Source organism: Bombina bombina, chromosome 3 (genome assembly GCF_027579735.1).
Source record: "Bombina bombina isolate aBomBom1 chromosome 3, aBomBom1.pri, whole genome shotgun sequence".
Lineage (NCBI taxonomy): Eukaryota > Metazoa > Chordata > Amphibia > Anura > Bombinatoridae > Bombina > Bombina bombina.
This window is the reverse complement of record NC_069501.1, coordinates 107,164,165-107,184,674: the sequence shown is the minus strand read 5'-3', so window position 1 is coordinate 107,184,674 and position 20,510 is coordinate 107,164,165. Positions and strand designations below refer to the sequence as shown.

Below are 20,510 nucleotides of genomic sequence, written 5' to 3'. Positions count from 1 at the left end.
ATTAACTTGTATCTAAGCCTCTGCAGACTGCCCCCTTATTTCAGTTATTTTGACAGACTTACATTTTAGCCAATCACAGGAGTGATCGCGTTATCTTTTATGTCCCACATGAACTAGCACTGTCTAGCTGTAAAAAACTGTCAAAATTCACTAAGATAAGAGGCAGTCTTCAAAGGCTTAGAAATTAGCATATGAACCTACCTAGGTTTAGCTTTCAACTAAGAATACAAAGAGAATAAAGCAAATTTTATGAAATAAGGTAAATTTGAAAGTTGTTGAAAATGTCATGCCCTATCTGAATGATGAAAGTTTAATTTTGACTAGACTGTCCCTTTAAGTACACGTTACTACCCTTTAAACTGCAATAAAACTTTCTTTTTGTTAAAAATATCTATTGTCAAGCCATAGATTATCCTGCCGAAAGTGCCAAGTTTTTTTTTTATCAGACTTTTTAATTCACATCTATTATGAAATGTTTTTCATTCTCTTGGTATCCTTTGTTCAAAAAAAGCATACTTTGGTAAACTTTTGCCATTGCTGCTCTGGAGCTAACTTTAGCTACGTATTTAACCCATGCATTCAAGCAATATTGCAATAATAAAACACAGTAGCAAATTTTCTTTTCAGACTTTTATGTACAACTTGCAAAAACATTCTTTTGGGAATATCCCTGTTCAGTCAGAATGAAGCTTAGCACTTTCATTAATTGATTTTCTATAATTCCTTGGAAAACAAATAATAAGTGTGTTTTAAGCTTTTTCAAACAAAACCACAAGCCCCATTTCACAGTTTTATTCTCACATAAACTTTTTTTTTTCCAAGGCCAGCAGAGGAAGTCAACTATTGCCTCTGGTAATGTAAAAATAGCACACAGCCTGCAAGAACTAACGGCAGCACTGTACATCTGTTTTTCAAAAACTGTATATGTGAACCATGTAGATTCCACCCCAGGGATATTGTCATTCATCTTTGCTTCAGTTTAAATTTTAACCCCCTCCAAATGCATGAAAGATATTATAATAACCTAAAAGAACCTATTTGGCTGCTTGGTACGGAAAAAATGTTACCTCTAAGAATTATGTTCCTAATACCAGCACATAGCACTCTATAACAGTATTCTTGTTTTTAACCTTATACAGTAACATAAAGTGGAAAGCAAGGGTTTAATGGGACATGAAAACACAAAATAATGTGTTAGAGCATATTATTGCTACACTGTTTCTTGCATATAGCTATGTGTTTAACCATTGCAAAGGTTAAACACATAGTGAAAGTCAGTTTTAGAACACCAGTGCTCTACTGGGAGCTAACTGAAAACATCTGTAAGCCAATGGCAATAGGGACTTGTGCATAGCCACAAAAACACCAGATAAACAATAATAGTTGTGCATTGCGGCTCCTTGAAAAATCTGGAAGGTGAAACGTACGTTGGAGGTGAAATGATGGCATCAATACATCTCCAGAAGGGACACGCCCACTTGGACACTAAAACGCTCGCAACATTATAAACAGTCTGTGCATTATAGCCCGTTTAATAGAGCGGTTACATTGTGTTTAGAAGGTGGCACAATGATACAACCCCAGAGTGACTTTTAATGATTGACTTTATTGTTTTAATATGCAAAGACTTTGCTTTTTAAACATGCTTTATATGTAACATTGTAACATAAATGAAAGCTGGAAACCCCTGTACATCACAGAGTTGGATCCATTTGTACTGAACGCAATCCTTAGAGCTATTGTAGCTCTGATACATGTGAGTAATATTCCAAGCGAATTTAAAAAATATATTTACACAGTTAAACACTAAGGAAGTTTCTCTCTGTTCTCTTTGAGGTCATGAGGAAGATCAGTTCAGGACATTCCATCTACAAATATTTTAATGCACAGGGTTATATATTTCATTTTGTTTTTGCATTGGCTCACCTGAGACTACTGAGGTATGCTTTTAAAAAAGGGATATTAAGAGAAGTAAATTTGAAAATATAAGTAAACTGAACAAAAATTGTTATAGAAATATACGTTTTACCTCTGTGATTACCTTGTATCTAAGCTTCTGCAGACTTCCCCCTTATCTCAGATCTTTTGACAGACTTGCATTTCAGGCAATTAGTGCTGACTCTTAAATAACTTCACAGGCGTGAGCACAACGTTATCTGTATGGCCCACATAAACGCCCTTTAGCTGTGAAAAACTGTCAAATGCATTCAAATAAGAGGCGGCATTCAAGGGCTTATAAATTAGCATATGAGTCTACCTAGGTTCAGTTTCAACAAAGAATACCAAGAGAACAACGCAAATTTGATGATAAATGTAAATTGGAAAGTTGTTTAAAATTACATGGGCTATCTGAATTAAGAAAGTTTAATTTTGTGGCTTTACTGTCCCTTTAATATGCAAGTTTATTTTTGAAGTAGTCACAGATGCAGTATATTATGTTTCTTTTGCGTGACTTTACTCAGCTACAATAGGAAAACAAAATATTGGGTACATTCAGATGCCTTTAAGGTAGAGTACAAACAGAGACATCTGAATATGATATGTTTTGCTGCAATCAGATTTTCCACTGTCTGCAAATGATATTGTCTACTAGACCAGTGAATAGATAGAATCACGTACTGTAATATAGGAAGGACCATGGCTACAGTAACATTATGGAAAACTCTATAACACTCTGTACAAAAATCCATCTTGAGAATGGTCAAATGGAATTTTCCATCAAAGACAGTAGTCATTATGATTACTTGTCTAATGAATCATTATTTATTTATTTAATCATTTATTTATTCTCTAAAAAGCTTACTTTGAAAATAATGTATCCTAAGAATGACAGCATGCCTTATCAATAATCGTGTAACAAATTGTTTTGGGCTCCTGCTCCATTACTGAATGCGGCGGTTGAGACAATAAGGGATAGCATATGTGCGTAGTCGCTATTCACAGGCCATATTCAGCTCAGATAACAGCTGACTTTAAATCTGTGTGTAACCCTTTTAGTTCTGTTCAAGCAATAAGGCTATGATAAAATTCTCTCTACCATATTAGATCATATTATTGTTCCTTCATATCCCTTTATGGAAGTGGAGGCCAAACAGTGCGGTTAGAAAGGAAAATACAAAATAAAAATACCTGATGTGTAGCGGAGACCCAAAAGCACTGAACAGACAACACAGGATGGGCTCTGATTGGACAAGGAGACTGAATGAAATATCACTTACGTCTTGGTTCTCGAGGTCCATCTACTGTAATTTTTATGGCTCTGTGGTACGTTGCTACTTGAGGAGGGTTGGTGAAGACTGTGATTGTAAGAGTGAAGCTTTTTCCTACAATGTAAAGAACAAAACATACTTTTAGGCACAAACTACTATTAACTGAATATTAAAGGGACAGTATACACCAATTGTCATACAACTGCATGTAACAGACAGTACTATAAAGAATAATATGCACAGATACTGATCTATAAATCCAGTATAAAACCTTTTAAAAATGTGCTTAGAAGCTCGCAGTTTAGCACTGTTGATGAGATTAGGCTGGGACACCCAGTAAAAAGGGACTGGGAGCAGACACTGCCCCCTCCCTTCCCTGCATATAAAAAGACAGATTAGAAAAACAGGAGCCTGCAGTAGTCTGTAAAAGTGTCTATACATCTGACACTATAAATAATAATAAATAGGCCCAGCACTGAACACAATCTTTCTTAGTTCCAATCTTGTGGTAGGTGCACGTAGCAGGGGTTACTGCATTCCCCTCTCATATAGATCATCAATCCACATAATAAAACCACAGCACCACAGATATCTTCAAAGGATATTACCTTTATTCAAAAGAAAACATGCAACGTTTTGGCCTTATAGGCCTTAATCATGCAAATCATGATTAAGACCTATGATTTGCATGATTAAGACCTATGATTTGCATGATTAAGGCCTATGATTTGCATGATTAATGTCTATGAGGCCGAAACGTTGCATTAAGGGTCTGAAAATCAGCACGTTATTAAAAATAAGCAAAATTATACATTGTTACAAAAACACTCCCATATGTGCTATATAAATGGGTCATGTACAGTGATAGGCATAGACAAAGGCTGTGGCGGACATTTTCCAAAGTACAGACCTTATTGAAAGACACCAAGGTACATTTGAAATTAAAAAAATTATTTTATAGTGCTTGGTATTATTATACTGATGCAGATACCACTGATCCTATAACCAGCCCCCCCCTGGTGTCTTTGTATAGTGCTTGGTGTTATTATACTGATGCAGATACCACTGATCCTATAACCAGCCCTCCCCTGGTGTCTTTGTATAGTGCTTGGTGTTATTATACTGATGCAGATACCACTGATTCTATAACCAGCCCTCCTCTGGCTATACCCATGTGCCAGTGTCACTACTGTGACATTATATAGTGCTGGGTGTTATTATACTGATGCAGATACCACTGATCCTATAACCAGCCCTCCTCTGGCTATACCCATGTGCCAGTGTCACTACTGTGTCATTATATAGTGCTTGGTGTTATTATACTGATGCAGATACCACTGATCCTATAACCAGCCCTCCCCTGGTGTCTTTGTATAGTGCTTGGTTTTATTATACTCATGCAGATACCACTGATCCTATAACCAGCCCTCCTCTGGCTCTATATATATGAGCCAGTGTCACTACTGTGTCATTATATAGTGCTGGGTGTTATTATACTGATGCAGATACCACTGATCCTATAACCAGCCCTCCCCTGGTGTCTATGTATAGTGCTTGGTGTTATTATACGGATGCAGATACCACTGATTCTATAACCAGCCCTCCTCTGGCTATACCAATGAGCAAGTGTCACTACTGTGTCATTATATAGCGCTGGGTGTTATTATACTGATGCAGATACCACTGATCCTATAACCAGCCCTCCTCTGGCTATACCAATGAGCAAGTGTCACTACTGTGTCATTATATAGCGCTGGGTGTTATTATACTGATGCAGATACCACTGACCCTATAATCAGCCCTCCTCTGGCTATACCCATGTGCCAGTGTCACTACTGTGTCATTATATATAGTGCTGGGTGTTATTATACTGAGATACCACTGATCCTATAACCAGCACTCCTCTGGCTATACCAATGAGCAAGTGTCACTACTGTGTCATTATATAGCGCTGGGTGTTATTATACTGATGCAGATACCACTGACCCTATAATCAGCCCTCCTCTGGCTATACCCATGTGCCAGTGTCACTACTGTGTCATTATATAGTGCTGGGCTTATTATACTGATGCAGATACCACTGACGCTATAAACAGCCCTCCGCTGGCTATACCCATGTGCCAGTGTCACTACTGTGTCATTATATAGAGCTGGGTGTTATTATACAGATGCAGATACACATCCAGTATTTCACTCAGGCTTTATTTATTCCGTAACTTATCACCCAATATCGCTAGCAGTCTCTTGACAAGCCACTAACTTTATTCACACTACATATATTTTTTTTATTCATATAATATAATCAGAAAGAAAAGATATACTAAGGTTGTGGCGGACACTTCAAGGGCCAGTCACGGACACCAGTGTCCATGTACGGGCACCTTGCCTATCCCTGATCATCTACAAAACATTTATACAAAGACAAGTCTAGTGTACAATGTCCCTTTAACATTAAAATATAAGCAACTGTGTTTGCAGGGCAAAGAAAAGGAAGGATTATCCCAAAGCAGAATAGATAGATAGATAGATAGATAGATAGATAGATAGATAGACAGACAAAAAACAGAAGTCTGATGCAGTTTATATGGTCTGTTTATTACCTCTCCCTAGTTGCAACACACAGAATGATTTTTTCCCTTTATACTCAACCTGTTTACTCTCTACATATTGTGTATGTCAATATCGTTTTGTGGCAATTCCCCTCTTAAATATATGCACATTATAAGATAGTGTATATGGAGTGAATGGAGAATATATTTTTCTTGGCTAAGAGAGCTAGTAAACTATAGCTATTCCTCTAAATATAACAAAACACTAAGGATATCAGTAGAATCTGTGTCTATCAAAACTTCCCTGCTTTATTTACCAGTTTTCCTGTTGCAATAAATATATATCCCATATTGTAGTTTAAAAATAATATACTCACTATACTGTTAGCCTTAGTTTATGCCCTGGTGTATATTCGAATGTATAATTACTCTGTTACATAAAATAATTAGTAGTTCCGTATAATTATTTTGCCATAGAATTAGTAATCTTAGCTCTCCTACATAATGGATGGTTATGAACAAATTGCTTATTAATGAATGAATGAATGATGCATCAACCGAATTTCCAATAAAATCAGCATTGTATAGATAAGACACTTTTACTTCAAGTATTATGTAGGTTTTATTCAAACCAATAAAGTGAGGCTCTTTCATATTCTTATGCATTTTAAATTTACATAAAATCTATTGTGTTTATGGGCCATTCTATGTGATTCTCTGACAAGTTTTGGGTAATATGATAACTCTATAGTATGCTAGATAGAGGTGTCAATATGGTGTGGAAGAATGTTACTTCGGCTCGTGCCCCCCCCCTCCCCTTATGGCAAGGTGCCAGTGAAGACGGATTATTAGGTAATGCCTGTTTAAGAAATGTATGATATGTGTGTGAATTTTAAATATTTACACTTTATAAATGTTTACACAAAGGGGGTGGAAGGCTTATAGTACTGCACAGTTAGTTTTCCCATGAATCAAATAATTTATGTGCATGGAAATCACAGAATTATTAGTTTATTAAACTGGTCATCCAGAAAAAATATCACACACAAAAAAATTCTATAGGTCATTAGAAACATCTCTTTATAAATCTTCCACCATACTACTTTATATGAAGTCTTTGGTAGCCAAACAAATACACACACATGCACATGTACATGCACATATACACACACACACACATGCACACGTACATACACATACGTACATGCACATAAACACACACACATGCACACACACACATTCACATACACACATACAAACACACACATGCACACACACATACACATGCACGCATACACACACACACATGCACACAGAGGCACACACAGACCTTCCATCTATCCTTATTTTATAGTGACAGTCCATGATTTTAAGATCTGCCTCAATGTCCTTTTGTGACAGTCACACACACACTCACACACATATGTACACACACAGACATATGTAAACACACATATGTACACTCACACATATATACACACACATATGTAAACAAACACATATGTACACAAACGGATATGTACACACACATATGTACTCTCACACATATGTACACAAACACATGTGTACACAAACACATATGTACATACACATATGTACACAAACACATATATACACACACATATGTACGCAAACACACACACATATGTACACACATATGTACACAAACACACACACATATGTACACACACATATGTACACACACATATGTACACTCACACATACGTACACAAACGCATACGTACACAAACGCATATGTACACAAACACAAACACATATGTACACACACACACATATACACACACACATATATGTACACACACACATATATACACACATATGTACACAAACACATATGTACACACACACACACACACACATATGTACACAAACACATATGTACACACACACACACATATGTAAAAACACATATATGTACACACACATATATACACACACACATATGTACACAAACACATAAGTACACACACATATATATACACACATATGTACGCACACATTTATGTACACACACATATACACACACACACATATGTACACAAACACATATGTACACAAACACATATGTACACAAACACAAACACATATGTACACACACACACACATATACACACACATATATGTACACACACACATATATACACACATATGTACACAAACACATATGTACACACACATATATACACACACACACATATGTACACAAACACATATGTAAAAACACATATATGTACACACACATATATACACACACACATATGTACACAAACACATAAGTACACACACATATATATACACACATATGTACGCACACATTTATGTACACACACATATATACACACACACATATGTACACAAACACACACACTTCCTTTTATTTGTATATCTGAGGTTAGAGAAAACATAGCAAAAACAAAGTTACAAAATGTTTATAATGAACTGGGAATTTAACCCATTCCTTTAAATCAGTCCCAAGCTACTAATTCCCCAGGGCTGTATTTACAATTTCCGTGCTCCCAAATGGTTCACACAGGAACTATATTTCCTAGGCTGGACCAACATCAAAATTAATAGAATCCTTTGTATTTATAAGCAAGGTTATTGGTGGAATTGTGTGTTCTAGAAGTACAAATGGGACGTTTTTGGCAAGTTATGCTGGACAGAATTGGTGCTGCATGACAAGCTTTTGATGGACACATGGCCTTATTTTGCCAGTGCGTGGCCTTATTTTGCCAGTGCGTGGCCTTAGTGCGTGCCCCAACTGCACTGCAAGAGATCTATGGAAATCCACTGCAATAAATATTTGACCTGCAAAAGAATTTGGACTTTTCATTTAGTACGACCTTGCTCCTTGAAAACGTATACCAATTTATTTACATATATTTTATATTTTTATTTAAAGCAAATAACTATCCTAACTATTCACAGCAGCCTAACACTTGATATTTATACATGAATTACTACCAGAAATGTCACATTATTGGGAAAAAACAATGTTTCTATTTGGTGCAAAGCAAACGACTTCCAGATGATAGCAACTGCTGGTACTTACAGAAAATGTTTATGAATAAAATGTCTCAAAACAATAAATGCTCAGGCAGAAGGACAACAAGAATCTGTTAGTTCTGGAGAAACATCAAAATGACGCTGGAAGGTAATGAGATATTTTGCTTTTCATGTTTTATTAAATTATGTACTTTTAAATAACTTTATTGAGTGACTCAAACTAACTGGACAACTGCCTTCAACTTCATGTTATGTTCCAACATATACTCAGTTGCTTGAATTATATTAAAGAAAAAACACAAGTCTCGTGGGTTTGTACTGAGCTAATTCAGGTGTTACAAATAAAAAGTTTGACAATGCTCTGATAATTAGTTTTAGGTTTAATAACTAAATTGTTTGGTTGTAATATGCTATGTGAACAATAATGTGACACAATAACCATTAAAGGGACATGAAACTCAATTTTTATCTTTCATGAGTCAGACAGAGCATACAATTTTAAACAACTTTCCAATTTACTTCTATTATCTAATTTGCTTCATTCTCTTGGTATCCTTTGTTAAATAAGCAGCAATGCACTACTGGGAACTAGTTAACGCATTTAGTGAGCCAATAACATGAGATATATAAGTGCAGCCACCAATCAGCAGCTTATGAGCCTACCTAGGTACAAATAAAATAGATAAAATAGAAGTAAATTGAAGAGTTGTTTAAAATCACATGTTCTATCTGAATCCTGAAAGAAAACATTTAGGTTTCATGTCCCTTTAAAATCTATGAGGATGTTTGAAGATAATTTGATAAACTTTTCTACAGGATTCTGACTGACCCCTGTATACAGTACAAACATAACTGGACATTCTAGTGTAAAAATGTTTAGCACAAAATATTATTTTTATACAATTTCTTTATTTTACAATGCAGTCGTGAAACACCGCCATATGCATGTGTACCTATTCCTGATTGGTTCACTAGCGGTAACTACTTCTTGCACTAAACCAATCAGCAGCACAGGCTGCACACCTGGGCAGTTTCTAGTCAGGATTAGCAGGTAATTAACCCCTTTATGGTGGTTAAACATAAAGAGTTGCTAGTGATCTAATTACATTCACTAACAAACTACAACATGTATTGTTATTGCTATGATGGCCTCTAATGGCTTAGCAGGGGTTAAACACACAGTAAAACAAATTCATTTTTCATAGGAACATTAAAGCCAAAATTAAACGTTCAGGATTCACATAGAGTGCAGTTTTAAACAACTTTCCAATTTGCTTCTGCTATCTAATTTGCTTTGTCCCCTTGGTATCCATTGTTGAAAATCAAGTAGGCTCAGGATTAGTAATGCACTACTGGGAGCTAGCTAGCTGCTGATTGGTGGCTGCACATATTTGCTTTGTCATTGGTTAACTGGATGTGTTCAGCTAGCTCTCAGTAGTGCATTGCTGCTCCTTCAACAAAGGATACTAATAGAATTAAGCAAATTTGATAATAGAAGTAAATTGTAAACTTGTTTAAAACTGTTTGCCTCTACCTCAATCATGATAGGACATTTTTGTGTTTTATGTTCTTTTAATAATAACATTTTCTAAACAAATAAAGGATTTTATTTTTACACCAGAAAGACGCTTTTTACAATGTCATACATAATGCAATGAACTGCTGTGGTCAAATATCAGGCCTTGCCTATCATATCCATATATACCAGGTGTGGGCAAGAGGTAGGTAGCGGTCTACCAGTGGACCGCGAGTGAATTTTGAGGTGACCGCCTGGAAGATTTCAAAAGTCTGCATAATAAGAGAAACATTTCTCCCACATCTAGATTATGAGTGAAGAGCCTCGTCACCGTAGATATATGAGAAATGTTTCTCTTATGCAGACTTAAAATCGGCTATGAGTCTATGACGGCGGTAAGTGAACTTCAGCATGCGGGACGCGGCTGTAGCTGAATTCACTGCCCCAGCTTTGGTTACTGCCTGTCCCAAACTCTCCTACTTTTTGTCTCAAGAGCGGTCAGTCCATAGTACAGACTCTTCATGCGCCAGGGTCTGTTACTCCCCTCATTCTTTTACTTACTCTGTACCAGGCTTTGATGCTGCTCTCTGATACTTTCTCTGACACACTAATATTAGCTATACTTTGTGCTAGTTTCTGCAGCTTTCTGTCCCCAGAATTTGTTGTCACCAAATTGTGCAGTGCTGTTGCTGCTATAATCTGCTATACCAGTCTCTGGTTGCTGTGTAAGGCGGTACAGAGCCAGCCGCTGTCACTGTCCCAACTATTTGCAGTAGTCTTCAGCTACTAGCGGACGGATGGAGAGCAGCCAACAGGACCTGCCCGCTAATCAACCTGACATGGTGTCCAGCCAATAAAATGAATTTGTAGAATGAGTCTGTCTATGATTGGCTGAGAATAGTTCATTGTCATCGTTGTACCTGAGCTGTGGGTTTCCAATGTGTTCCAGGCTTGACTACTCCGCTAGCCCTAGACTTGCTCTTTCTTGATTGTGCGGTACACAGATAAGGTTGTTTGATGGTCCCGGCGTGACGTAAAGAGAGAGCTCTCACAGTAACTAAAGAGCTCGGCTGTATTTATTATTAAAGAGCGCAGTTCATTTTTAAAGCTGTATTATTTGTGACAAAAATAAAAATTTTAGCCAACAGGTCCTATTTGTGGCAAAAATAAAAAAATTTAGCCAGCGACTGGTGTTTTTTTTTTAGTTAGGTGACCACGTCACTTGAAATAAAATTACAGGTAGACCTTGCCTTACAAAAGTCTGCCCACCCCTGATATATACTAATGGAAATGAAACTACTCACTTTATTTTTCACAAAAAAACAATACATTTATTAAAACGAAAGCATGTGATATTTTGGGAATGCTTTGCACATGTCTTTTTTTGGGACTGTCCCTTTATTTTGGGACTGTCCCTTTGCACATGTCAAACAGGCCAATTAACAGTGCAACAAATGGTTAACGATATTTACATTTCCATATATATATATGCATAAGAGATCTTGGAAAAAAAAATGTGGCACCTTTCTATTTAGCTTTCAGGTCATGGAAAGTTGACTGACCTAGGCAAATATAAATGTCCCTTTTTCTTATTTTGAATAAATGGAATGAATTAGCAATTTCACTAAATTGTACTTTACTTAAACATTCATCGGTCTGAGTGAAGCATCATTGTGTTGTTTATGTATTATTTATTCCGAAGACAAGATCTAAATGATTTAAATAAAATCACATGTGCCTAACAGAGGGATACAGGCTTCCCAACATATGTGGCTGAGAATGAGGGACACAGGAGGTTGAAAGGGGTCAGTCACCATTTTTGTGGACGGGCTGTGTTGGGAGGGATCATGGGTGGTTATTAGGCGGGATTGTGGGTATTTCTGGGTGGTCTGTGGGCATGTCTGGTCAGTTTGTGGGTATTTCTGGGAGTTCCGTGCACAAGATTGCCATCTTAGTACACTGAGATTGGCACCTGGGGGGGGGGGGGGCGATTCTCTGTGTAAAAAGGCTAAGACATTTTATACATCCACAGTGTGTCACAACAGTTTTCATGGGCTGTCCATATAAAGTATAAAATTGCTTAGGTCTGGGGACAACCAGAGAACACACTATAGGGAGCTAGCTAAATGCACTGGGTAAGCCAAGAAGATGAGGTATATATGTGCAGCCACCAATCAGCAGCAACTGAATCTACCTAGGTATCCTTTTAAAAAAAGGATATTAAAAGAACAAAACAAATTAGATAATAGAAGTACATTGAAAAGTTGCTTAAAATCACATGCTCTATCTGAATCATGAAGAGAAAATAAATTGGGTTTCATGTCCCTTTAAATTATCATAATTAGCTTTTCTTATACTTTGTTATGATACCAGGCACATCACTTCCTGTGTACATCATATGAATATCCCCCCCCATAAGGCCTCACTTTCTTTGTAAGACAAACAGTTTGGTCCTTTAATGCTAAAACTGTCAATTGAACAAGCAAGTATTGAATGGATTAAGCTGTCACTGTTGGTTGGAAAGTATTGATGGGACAAATTACAGCTGGCATGTAAAACATAATGTTTTTCTTTTGCGTTTCCTTTTTTAATTTTCTTAACGTAAAAACTGTCCCTCTATGGCAATGACACAATGAATAAAATTTAGTACATAAAAAAAAAGAAAAGAAAAGATTTTTTTTCCCCTGACCTTGACTACAAATGCATTTTGTGTTCAATGAAATTTAAAACATCAATAGTTTTCACCAAGTGTTTGTGTGCAGTTCATATCGCTGTAGTTTTACCCCAAGCAATAAACTACAGACCCCTTCAGCAATGAAAGAAGAAAGGATTTTAATTAATGGAAGAAGAATCAGCAAGGACAAAATGGTTTGTTTGAAGCACTGAAACCTGTTCAGTAACGCGGTGATCAGAGTGTATTATGTGTATAATATAACTTGTTGGACTTAACAGCACTAGAGATCAGTTAAAAAAAAAAAGTATTTGAGTAGTTAATTTGATAGCTAGTTCCAAACCATATTTACTGTACGTCTAACGTCTTCAGTATTTACATAGAGAGCAGGATGATAAAGGGGTATGATCCCATTAATACACATAGGATAGAGTCATAGGTTTATAGATTAATAAGTAACATTTAATAGGAAGATGCAGAACAATTTGGAATGTCTGTTTTGATATACAAACTAATCTTACTAAATAACAGAATACTATGTGGCTGTTTGGTAACTGAAAACATGATAAGAGGCATTTGTGAGTTCCTACCAGTCCCAATCCAGATCCCAAAAGTGCTCCTGAGCCTATCTAGGTATGCCTTTCAACAAAGGACACAAATAGAAGAAAGTACATTTGATAACAGATGTATATTAAAAACCCTCTTAAAATTGTATGGTCTATCTGAACCATTAAAGTTTTATTTTGACTTTTATATTTCTAAATATACTATGTGTGTGTGTGGAAGTAGGAAACGTACTGTTGGAGAGCGGGTGTTTTTTAGGTTATTAACTGGGTCATCCTCTCTTGCTTAAAAGAACATAGATTACAAAACTACTCAATCAGCCATATGCAAAAAGCAGTTTTTAAACATGTTGGCTTTTTTTTTCTTTTTACCCAATTACATGTTATTTATTAAAATGCTGTTACTGTTTTATGCATTAAAGTGAAGGTAAACTTTGATGAATGAAAGCCCATTTTTGTTTTAAATAATATTAAAAACAGGGGCACTTTCATTCATCAAAGTTTAGAAAGTAGCCGTTTTGATTAAAAACTTACCTTTGTTCTTTTTACAGCCAGAGCAGCTTCCCCCACCCGGATATCCTCTCTTCACATGTCATCAATGACTAATCCGGCTTCCTCCAATCACGACATGGCCTCAGGCAAGGACTACCCTGGGGGGGAAAGCCGTGATTGGAGGAAGCTGGATTAGTCATTGATGACGTGTGAAGAGAGGATATCCGGGTGGGGGAAGCTGCTCTGGCTGTCAAAAAATAAAGGTTAGTTTTTAATCAAAACGGCTGCTTTCTAAACTTTGATGAATGAAAGTGCCCCTGTTTTTAATAGTATTTTTAAAAAGCGGGCTTTCATTCATCAAAGTATATCTTCACTTTAGCTCCATTAAAATTGTGATTTTTTTTTATTTAATGTCTATAATTTATGGACTTTTTTATTTAATTTAATTTATATAATTGATTGTTGTATATTTTAACAACACATTTACATTTTTATTGCCTCAATAGTTATAAAGTAAGCTGTTTAAATGTAAACACACCGGTGTCATTTGTCCACTCCACACTAATGTTCACTAAGTTATACTCAATGAGTGTTTAGAAAAAGTACCTATCAGCCAATTAGCATTATCTACAATTATATTTCCGCCAATGAGCTTTAGGGGGAAGTACCTATCAGTCAATGAGCATTAGCTACAATTTTTTTTAGCCAATGAGCTTTAGGGGGAAGTACATATCAGCCAATGAGGCTCTAATCCTAACACTTTTTATGGAATGTCTGTGATCTTTGAGATGAGTAGTTTATGTATTGTATAAAAAACATCAATGTAATGCCACACAATCAACTATTGGTAAAAGCTACTTTTTCTATGTAAGGGGCAATGTGATTTCACTAGTTTTAACATAAAAATCTTCACATGAAGAAGTTAGGTTGTGTACAATTAACTCCTTGGCTAAAAGAGTCATAAAATAATGGCACGGTAATCAGACTGTCAGTGTTTGTCATTTTATATTAAAAGGATTCCTCTTTTTGTATGTTGAACTTCTGAGCTAATGTTATGCACCAGGTTCCAAAATAATGAATTAAAATTCCTCTAGATGTTAGACTGACAACATAAAAAGGTATCAAACATCCCTCACACCCTGGTAACCCTGTCAGTTCCTTACAATCAATCTGCACTTTATACATCACCCTTGTGAAAAAAGTCACTGTATTGAATACTCAAATGATCCACTCCAATAATGAATACTATATACTCTTCATACCCAATGTGAGCTGTCAGAGAATGGTGCTGATGGAGTTAAGCCACGTGGGGTGGTCTGGGAGTGAGACAAGCAGGTTTCGCCAGTAGCATGTTGAACTTGATATGAACGGTTGTAGTGCTGGCTGTCAGCCAATGCCAGGCTGAGCACTTCCCCAGCAATACGACACACACCTCCAGCCACTTCATTTCTCAGCAGGGCTAAGCTGTTTGTATCCATCATGGTATTAATAAAACAGCAGGGAAGGCTGCTTTTTTTTAGAAGTGAACTTCAAAGTGAAGATTCAACAAGACCATGCCAACTAAATCAGATCCTTTCACCCCATCTCTGCAGGAGCAGTCTGCAAAGCTTATGTTATTTGTTAAAATAAATCAACTTGTTACTTCACAACCAGGAACATATTCTTTCAATGAGCACAAGAACAGGAAATTCAGAATATCAATTTGTCAAATTGTATTGTTTTGATTCATTAAAGGGACAGTCAACACCAGAATTTATGTTGTTTAAAAAGAAAGATAATCCCTTTATTACCCATTCCCCAGTTTTGCATAACCAACACAGTTATAATAATACACGTTTTACCTCTGTAATTATCTTGTATCTAAGCTTCTGCTGACTGCCCCCTTATTTCAGTTCTTTTGACAGACATGCAGTTAAGCCAATCAGTGCTCAGTCCTAGGTCACGCTACGTGCATGAGCTCAATGTTAGCTATATGAAACATGTGAACTAATGCCCTCTAGTGGTCAAAATGTATTCAGATTAGAGGCAGTCTTCAAGGTCTAAGAAATTAGCATATGAACCTCCTAGTTTTAGCTTTTAACTAAGAATACTAAGAGAACAAAGCAAAATTGGTGATAAAAGTAAATTGGGAAGTTTTTTAAAATTGCATGCCCTATTTAAAATATGAAAGTTTTTTTTGGACTTGACTGTCCCTTTAAGTAGTTCTAGGATTAATACAAGATTTTTTTGTGGTATATAGTGAAGTACATAGCAGCAGGTTTAAATGGACAGTAAAGTCAACTTTCATGATTCAGATAGAGCAGCAATTTTAAAAGGCTTTCTAATTTACTTTTATTACCAAATTTGCTTTTGCTCTCATGGTATCCTTTGAAAAGCATATCTAGATAGGCTCAGGTATAGCAATGCATTATTGGTAGCTAGCTGCTGATTGGAGGCTGCACATATATGCCTCTTGTAATTGGCTCATCTGATGTGCCCAGCTAGCTCCCAGTAGTGCATTGCCTCTCCTTCAACAAAAGATAATCACAAAATGAAGCAGGTTTGATAATACATTGGAAAGTTGTTTTAAATGGCATGCTGTATCATGAAAGAAACTATTGGGTTTGGGGGAAATAATTTACATCTACAGAATTGTGCTGCCAATTCAAACAAATATGTTCCAAGAAACCATTTTTTTTTCTATATTCATAGTATATATTAGATATTTAGAATATGATACAATACATATTTTAAAAGCATTTACAATGGTAATGTTTGCATTGTTTTGTAGTCTAGGGACATTGTTTTTGAAACGCATCTTGAGTCATTTTTTGTCTTATTTCCTTTACTGTGGTCCATTAGGGACATATATTAATGAGTATATAAATGAGTGCTGAGCAGCATGCTGCTCTGGGTCCTATAGTAGGACAGACTGAACAATTTCAGAAAACTTCAAATTATGTCTGCAGTGACCACAGATGTGGTTTACAGACAAAGAAAATCATCCACCACATTCAAATTAGAGGTTAAAAGATGCAAGCGTTTACGTAACGCAAGTGATGAGCCAGGATTATTCTAAAGCAAATATTACATAGAGCAAACATGATTCAGTCTGTTTCTAAGCCATGATATTACATATTAGGATCTGACCCAGGTTTTATCATTACATCACAGCTCTTAAACTGTAATGACATCATCTGTATCTATGGAAACACAGGAAGTAAAAATGCAAAGCATTATGGGTGGCACAAGCCAATTTTTATATTGCATGCTGAATAGGAAGTCAGCTGAGAACTTGGTAAATAATAATTTATTTTAGAAAACTTGCACACAAATTTATACATTGCATTGATATTGTACAAGTAGAGTTTTTATTTTTATTTTAAATGATGCACAAGTATTTTAATTTTAATTTAAAATTCCAACTTTTTTCTAGCTGCAAAACATTTTTTTCTAGTGACATATAGAGCGGTACTTCCCCCGTTAAACCTTATAACGGGCCAGTTACGCACAATCGAAAAGGTGTTTATCATGGGTGTTTGCGTGCATCGAGTGTAGCGATCGTATTACAAGTTGAAAGTAAACATGATTGCTTGAGTGCAATTGGCGTTAACATGCATTGGGATAGCGCATCCTCAGAGCTTTGGTTAACTGTTTTGCAGGAGGAAAAAGTGTCACAAAAGACATCAAAAATACATTACAAAGTACAGTTAAACTCATAATAACCTAATCTCATACAAATAATTTAAATAAATATTGCACATAAAAGTTATAGGGGCTTAAACACATAAATACATATGTACACAGTTTTAAACATATACTAGATATCTATCTATCTAATATATAAATATATACATATATAGCCACCAATCAGCAAGTGCTACCCACGGTGCTGAATAAAAAATGGGCCAGCTCCTAAATTTACATTCCCGCAATTTCAAATAAAGATACCTAGAGGACGAAGAAAAATGGATAATAGAAGTAAATTAGAAAGTTACTTGAAATGGCCTGATCTATCTGAATCATGAAATAAAAAAATGTGGGTTTCATATCCCTTTAAGCGCAGTTAGCTCTTGAGCGGAAAAAAAAAAGCGTACCACTTGTCAATAAAGAAAAAACAGCTCGACAAGGGCCGAGTAGATATCAGCGTGACTAAAGGTAAGGTAATTAAAAATACTTCCACAACATTTAAAATAAAAACTGCTACACTTACAAAACAATATCTATGCAATGAATAGATTTATCGGTATTCTTTTCTGAAATAAATGATCACATAAATCCTAACAAATAAAACATAATTTCCTAATATTATACTGCATATTAAAATATTATAAGTTCACCATGTATTATTTAGTTTAGTTATTAGTCATTTTTGCAGCCCTAAAAATGTAGGTCAGGAAATACTCATGTTTAATTGCTACTCGTTCAAATAAAAGGCACATTTTTGTGCCTGATTAATTTACTGTATTATGTTGCAAAAACATTCACACTCAGAAATATTTAAAAAAAATATATAAAAGAATAAATAAAAATATTCATCCATCTCTCTCATGACTGTTCCAAAAGTCATAATGTACTTAAAAAAAAAAGTTTAGCATTTAATTTATTGACAAACCAGAGTCACTAGACATAACTCAGAGTTTGTGCAAACAGAGTCATAGAACATCACAATTCATGCAGTGAAAGGCAAACAATTTACACCTTAGGAAAGCAGCTAAGCATTGTGCAGGTAAATAGATTGTCTTAGACACTGACTCAGAATATGACTGCGCCGAATGGTCATTTACAGTAACCCTTAAAGGGACACTGTACCCAAAAAAATTCTTTTGTGATTCACATCGAGCATGAAATTTTAAGCAACTTTCTAATTTACTCCTATTATCAAATTTTCTTCATTCTCTTGGTATCTTTATTTGAAATGCAAGAATGTAAGTTTAGATGCCGGCCCATTTTTGGTGAACAACCTGGGTTGTCCTTGCTGATTGGTGGATAAATTCATCCACCAATAAAAAAGTGCTGTCCAGAGTACTGAAACAAAAAAAAAAAGCTTAGATGTCTTCTTTTTCAAATAATGATAGCAAGAGAACGAAGAAAAATTGATAATAGGAGTAAATTAGAAAGTTGCTTAAAATTGCATGCTCTTTCTGAATTATAAAAGAAAAAATTTGGGTACAGTATCCCTTTAAGGTGCCAGATCAAACTTAAAGTGATAATGATTCAATATTCTTCAAAACACAAAATCAGAGCTTTAATATACACAAATAAACCTTAAAAAGCTAATTTTCATACATTTTATACTCTGCAGTTGGTAAAAAAAGCAATTGTAAACACATTAAGGGAAAAACTATTTTACAGTATACTGTCCCTTTAATAAAAGATTTCAAATCATCTACAATTCACCTGCGTTTCCTCTCTTTGTGAATAGAGCCACTAGAGTGCATCTAGACATTTAGAAAGACACAAACTAAAGATGGTTTCAGCAAACTTTGTAATAAACCCGCTTCGTTTCAGTTGATTGGTCCATTTTACGTGCCCCTGTTAACCATGTGGGAGCACACAGAGCTTTATATTTGTGCATGCACAGACAGTGCACGTGCTTGTCTGGCAGTAAAGTGTGTGCACAGTGCACAAATGAGAAACTTTGTATTAATTAATTAATTAATTAATCATTTCAACTATAAGTGAACATATTTTTTTTTAATGTAGATGAATTACAATGTTGCTTTAAACAGTATGCTGGGGCTATACCACCCCCTTAACAGCAAGGGAGCTATCACATTTTGCAATGCTAATTTAAAAAGGACATTAAACACCTGTTGCATTTGTGTTAAAATTGTCTTTGTGCCACACTCCCTAGAGACCAAAAAGCTAATTCTGTAACCTGCAAATCAGTTAGCTGCTTCTGTATTTTTTAAGGAAAAGAGCTGTTTAACTCAGGGCAATGCCCTACAAAAGGCTATTGGTAGTTTAGTATTAGATTAGGGGGTGTTTTTATTTGGGGGGAGGGGTTATTTTCATAGGGATTAGGTATCATTTTTTTATTTTTGATAATTTTGTTTTTTATTTTGTGTAATGTTAGACATTTTTAATTTTCTGTAATTTTAGCTGAATTTAAACTTAGTTTTCTTTATTTTTAAAGTAATGTTAGTTTTTTTATTTTAATTGTAATTTAGTTTTATTCTAATTTATGTAATGGGGTTAATTTAGGGGGTCTTAGGTTAGGGGGCTTAGTGATTAGTTATTTGTATTGTGGGCTTTGGTGGTTTAGGGGTTAATAGATTTTTTTTTACTATTATTGCATTGTGTGGGTTTGGCGGATTAGGGGTTAATAGTTTAATAGGTTTATTGCGTTGTGTGTTAATGGCAGATTAGGGTTTAATACTTTTATTATGTAGATTGCGATGTGTGTGTGTGTGGGGGGTTGTCGGTTTAGGGGGTTAATATTTTTATTATTAGTTCCGATGTGGGCTTGATGGCGGTTATAGGGGTTTTATGAGTCGGGTA

General features: G+C 35.6%; 1 protein-coding gene across 1 annotated transcript in view; it reads right to left on the bottom strand.

Moving 5' to 3' along the window:
- The window catches only part of RUNX1 (RUNX family transcription factor 1), a 115,963-nt gene that overhangs the window by 78,575 nt on the left and 16,878 nt on the right, over positions 1-20,510 (bottom strand). The window contains exon 3 of the mRNA XM_053705950.1: positions 3,219-3,323. Coding sequence (XP_053561925.1) covers positions 3,219-3,323 — 105 coding nt within the window. The remainder of the gene's footprint in view (positions 1-3,218; positions 3,324-20,510) is intronic.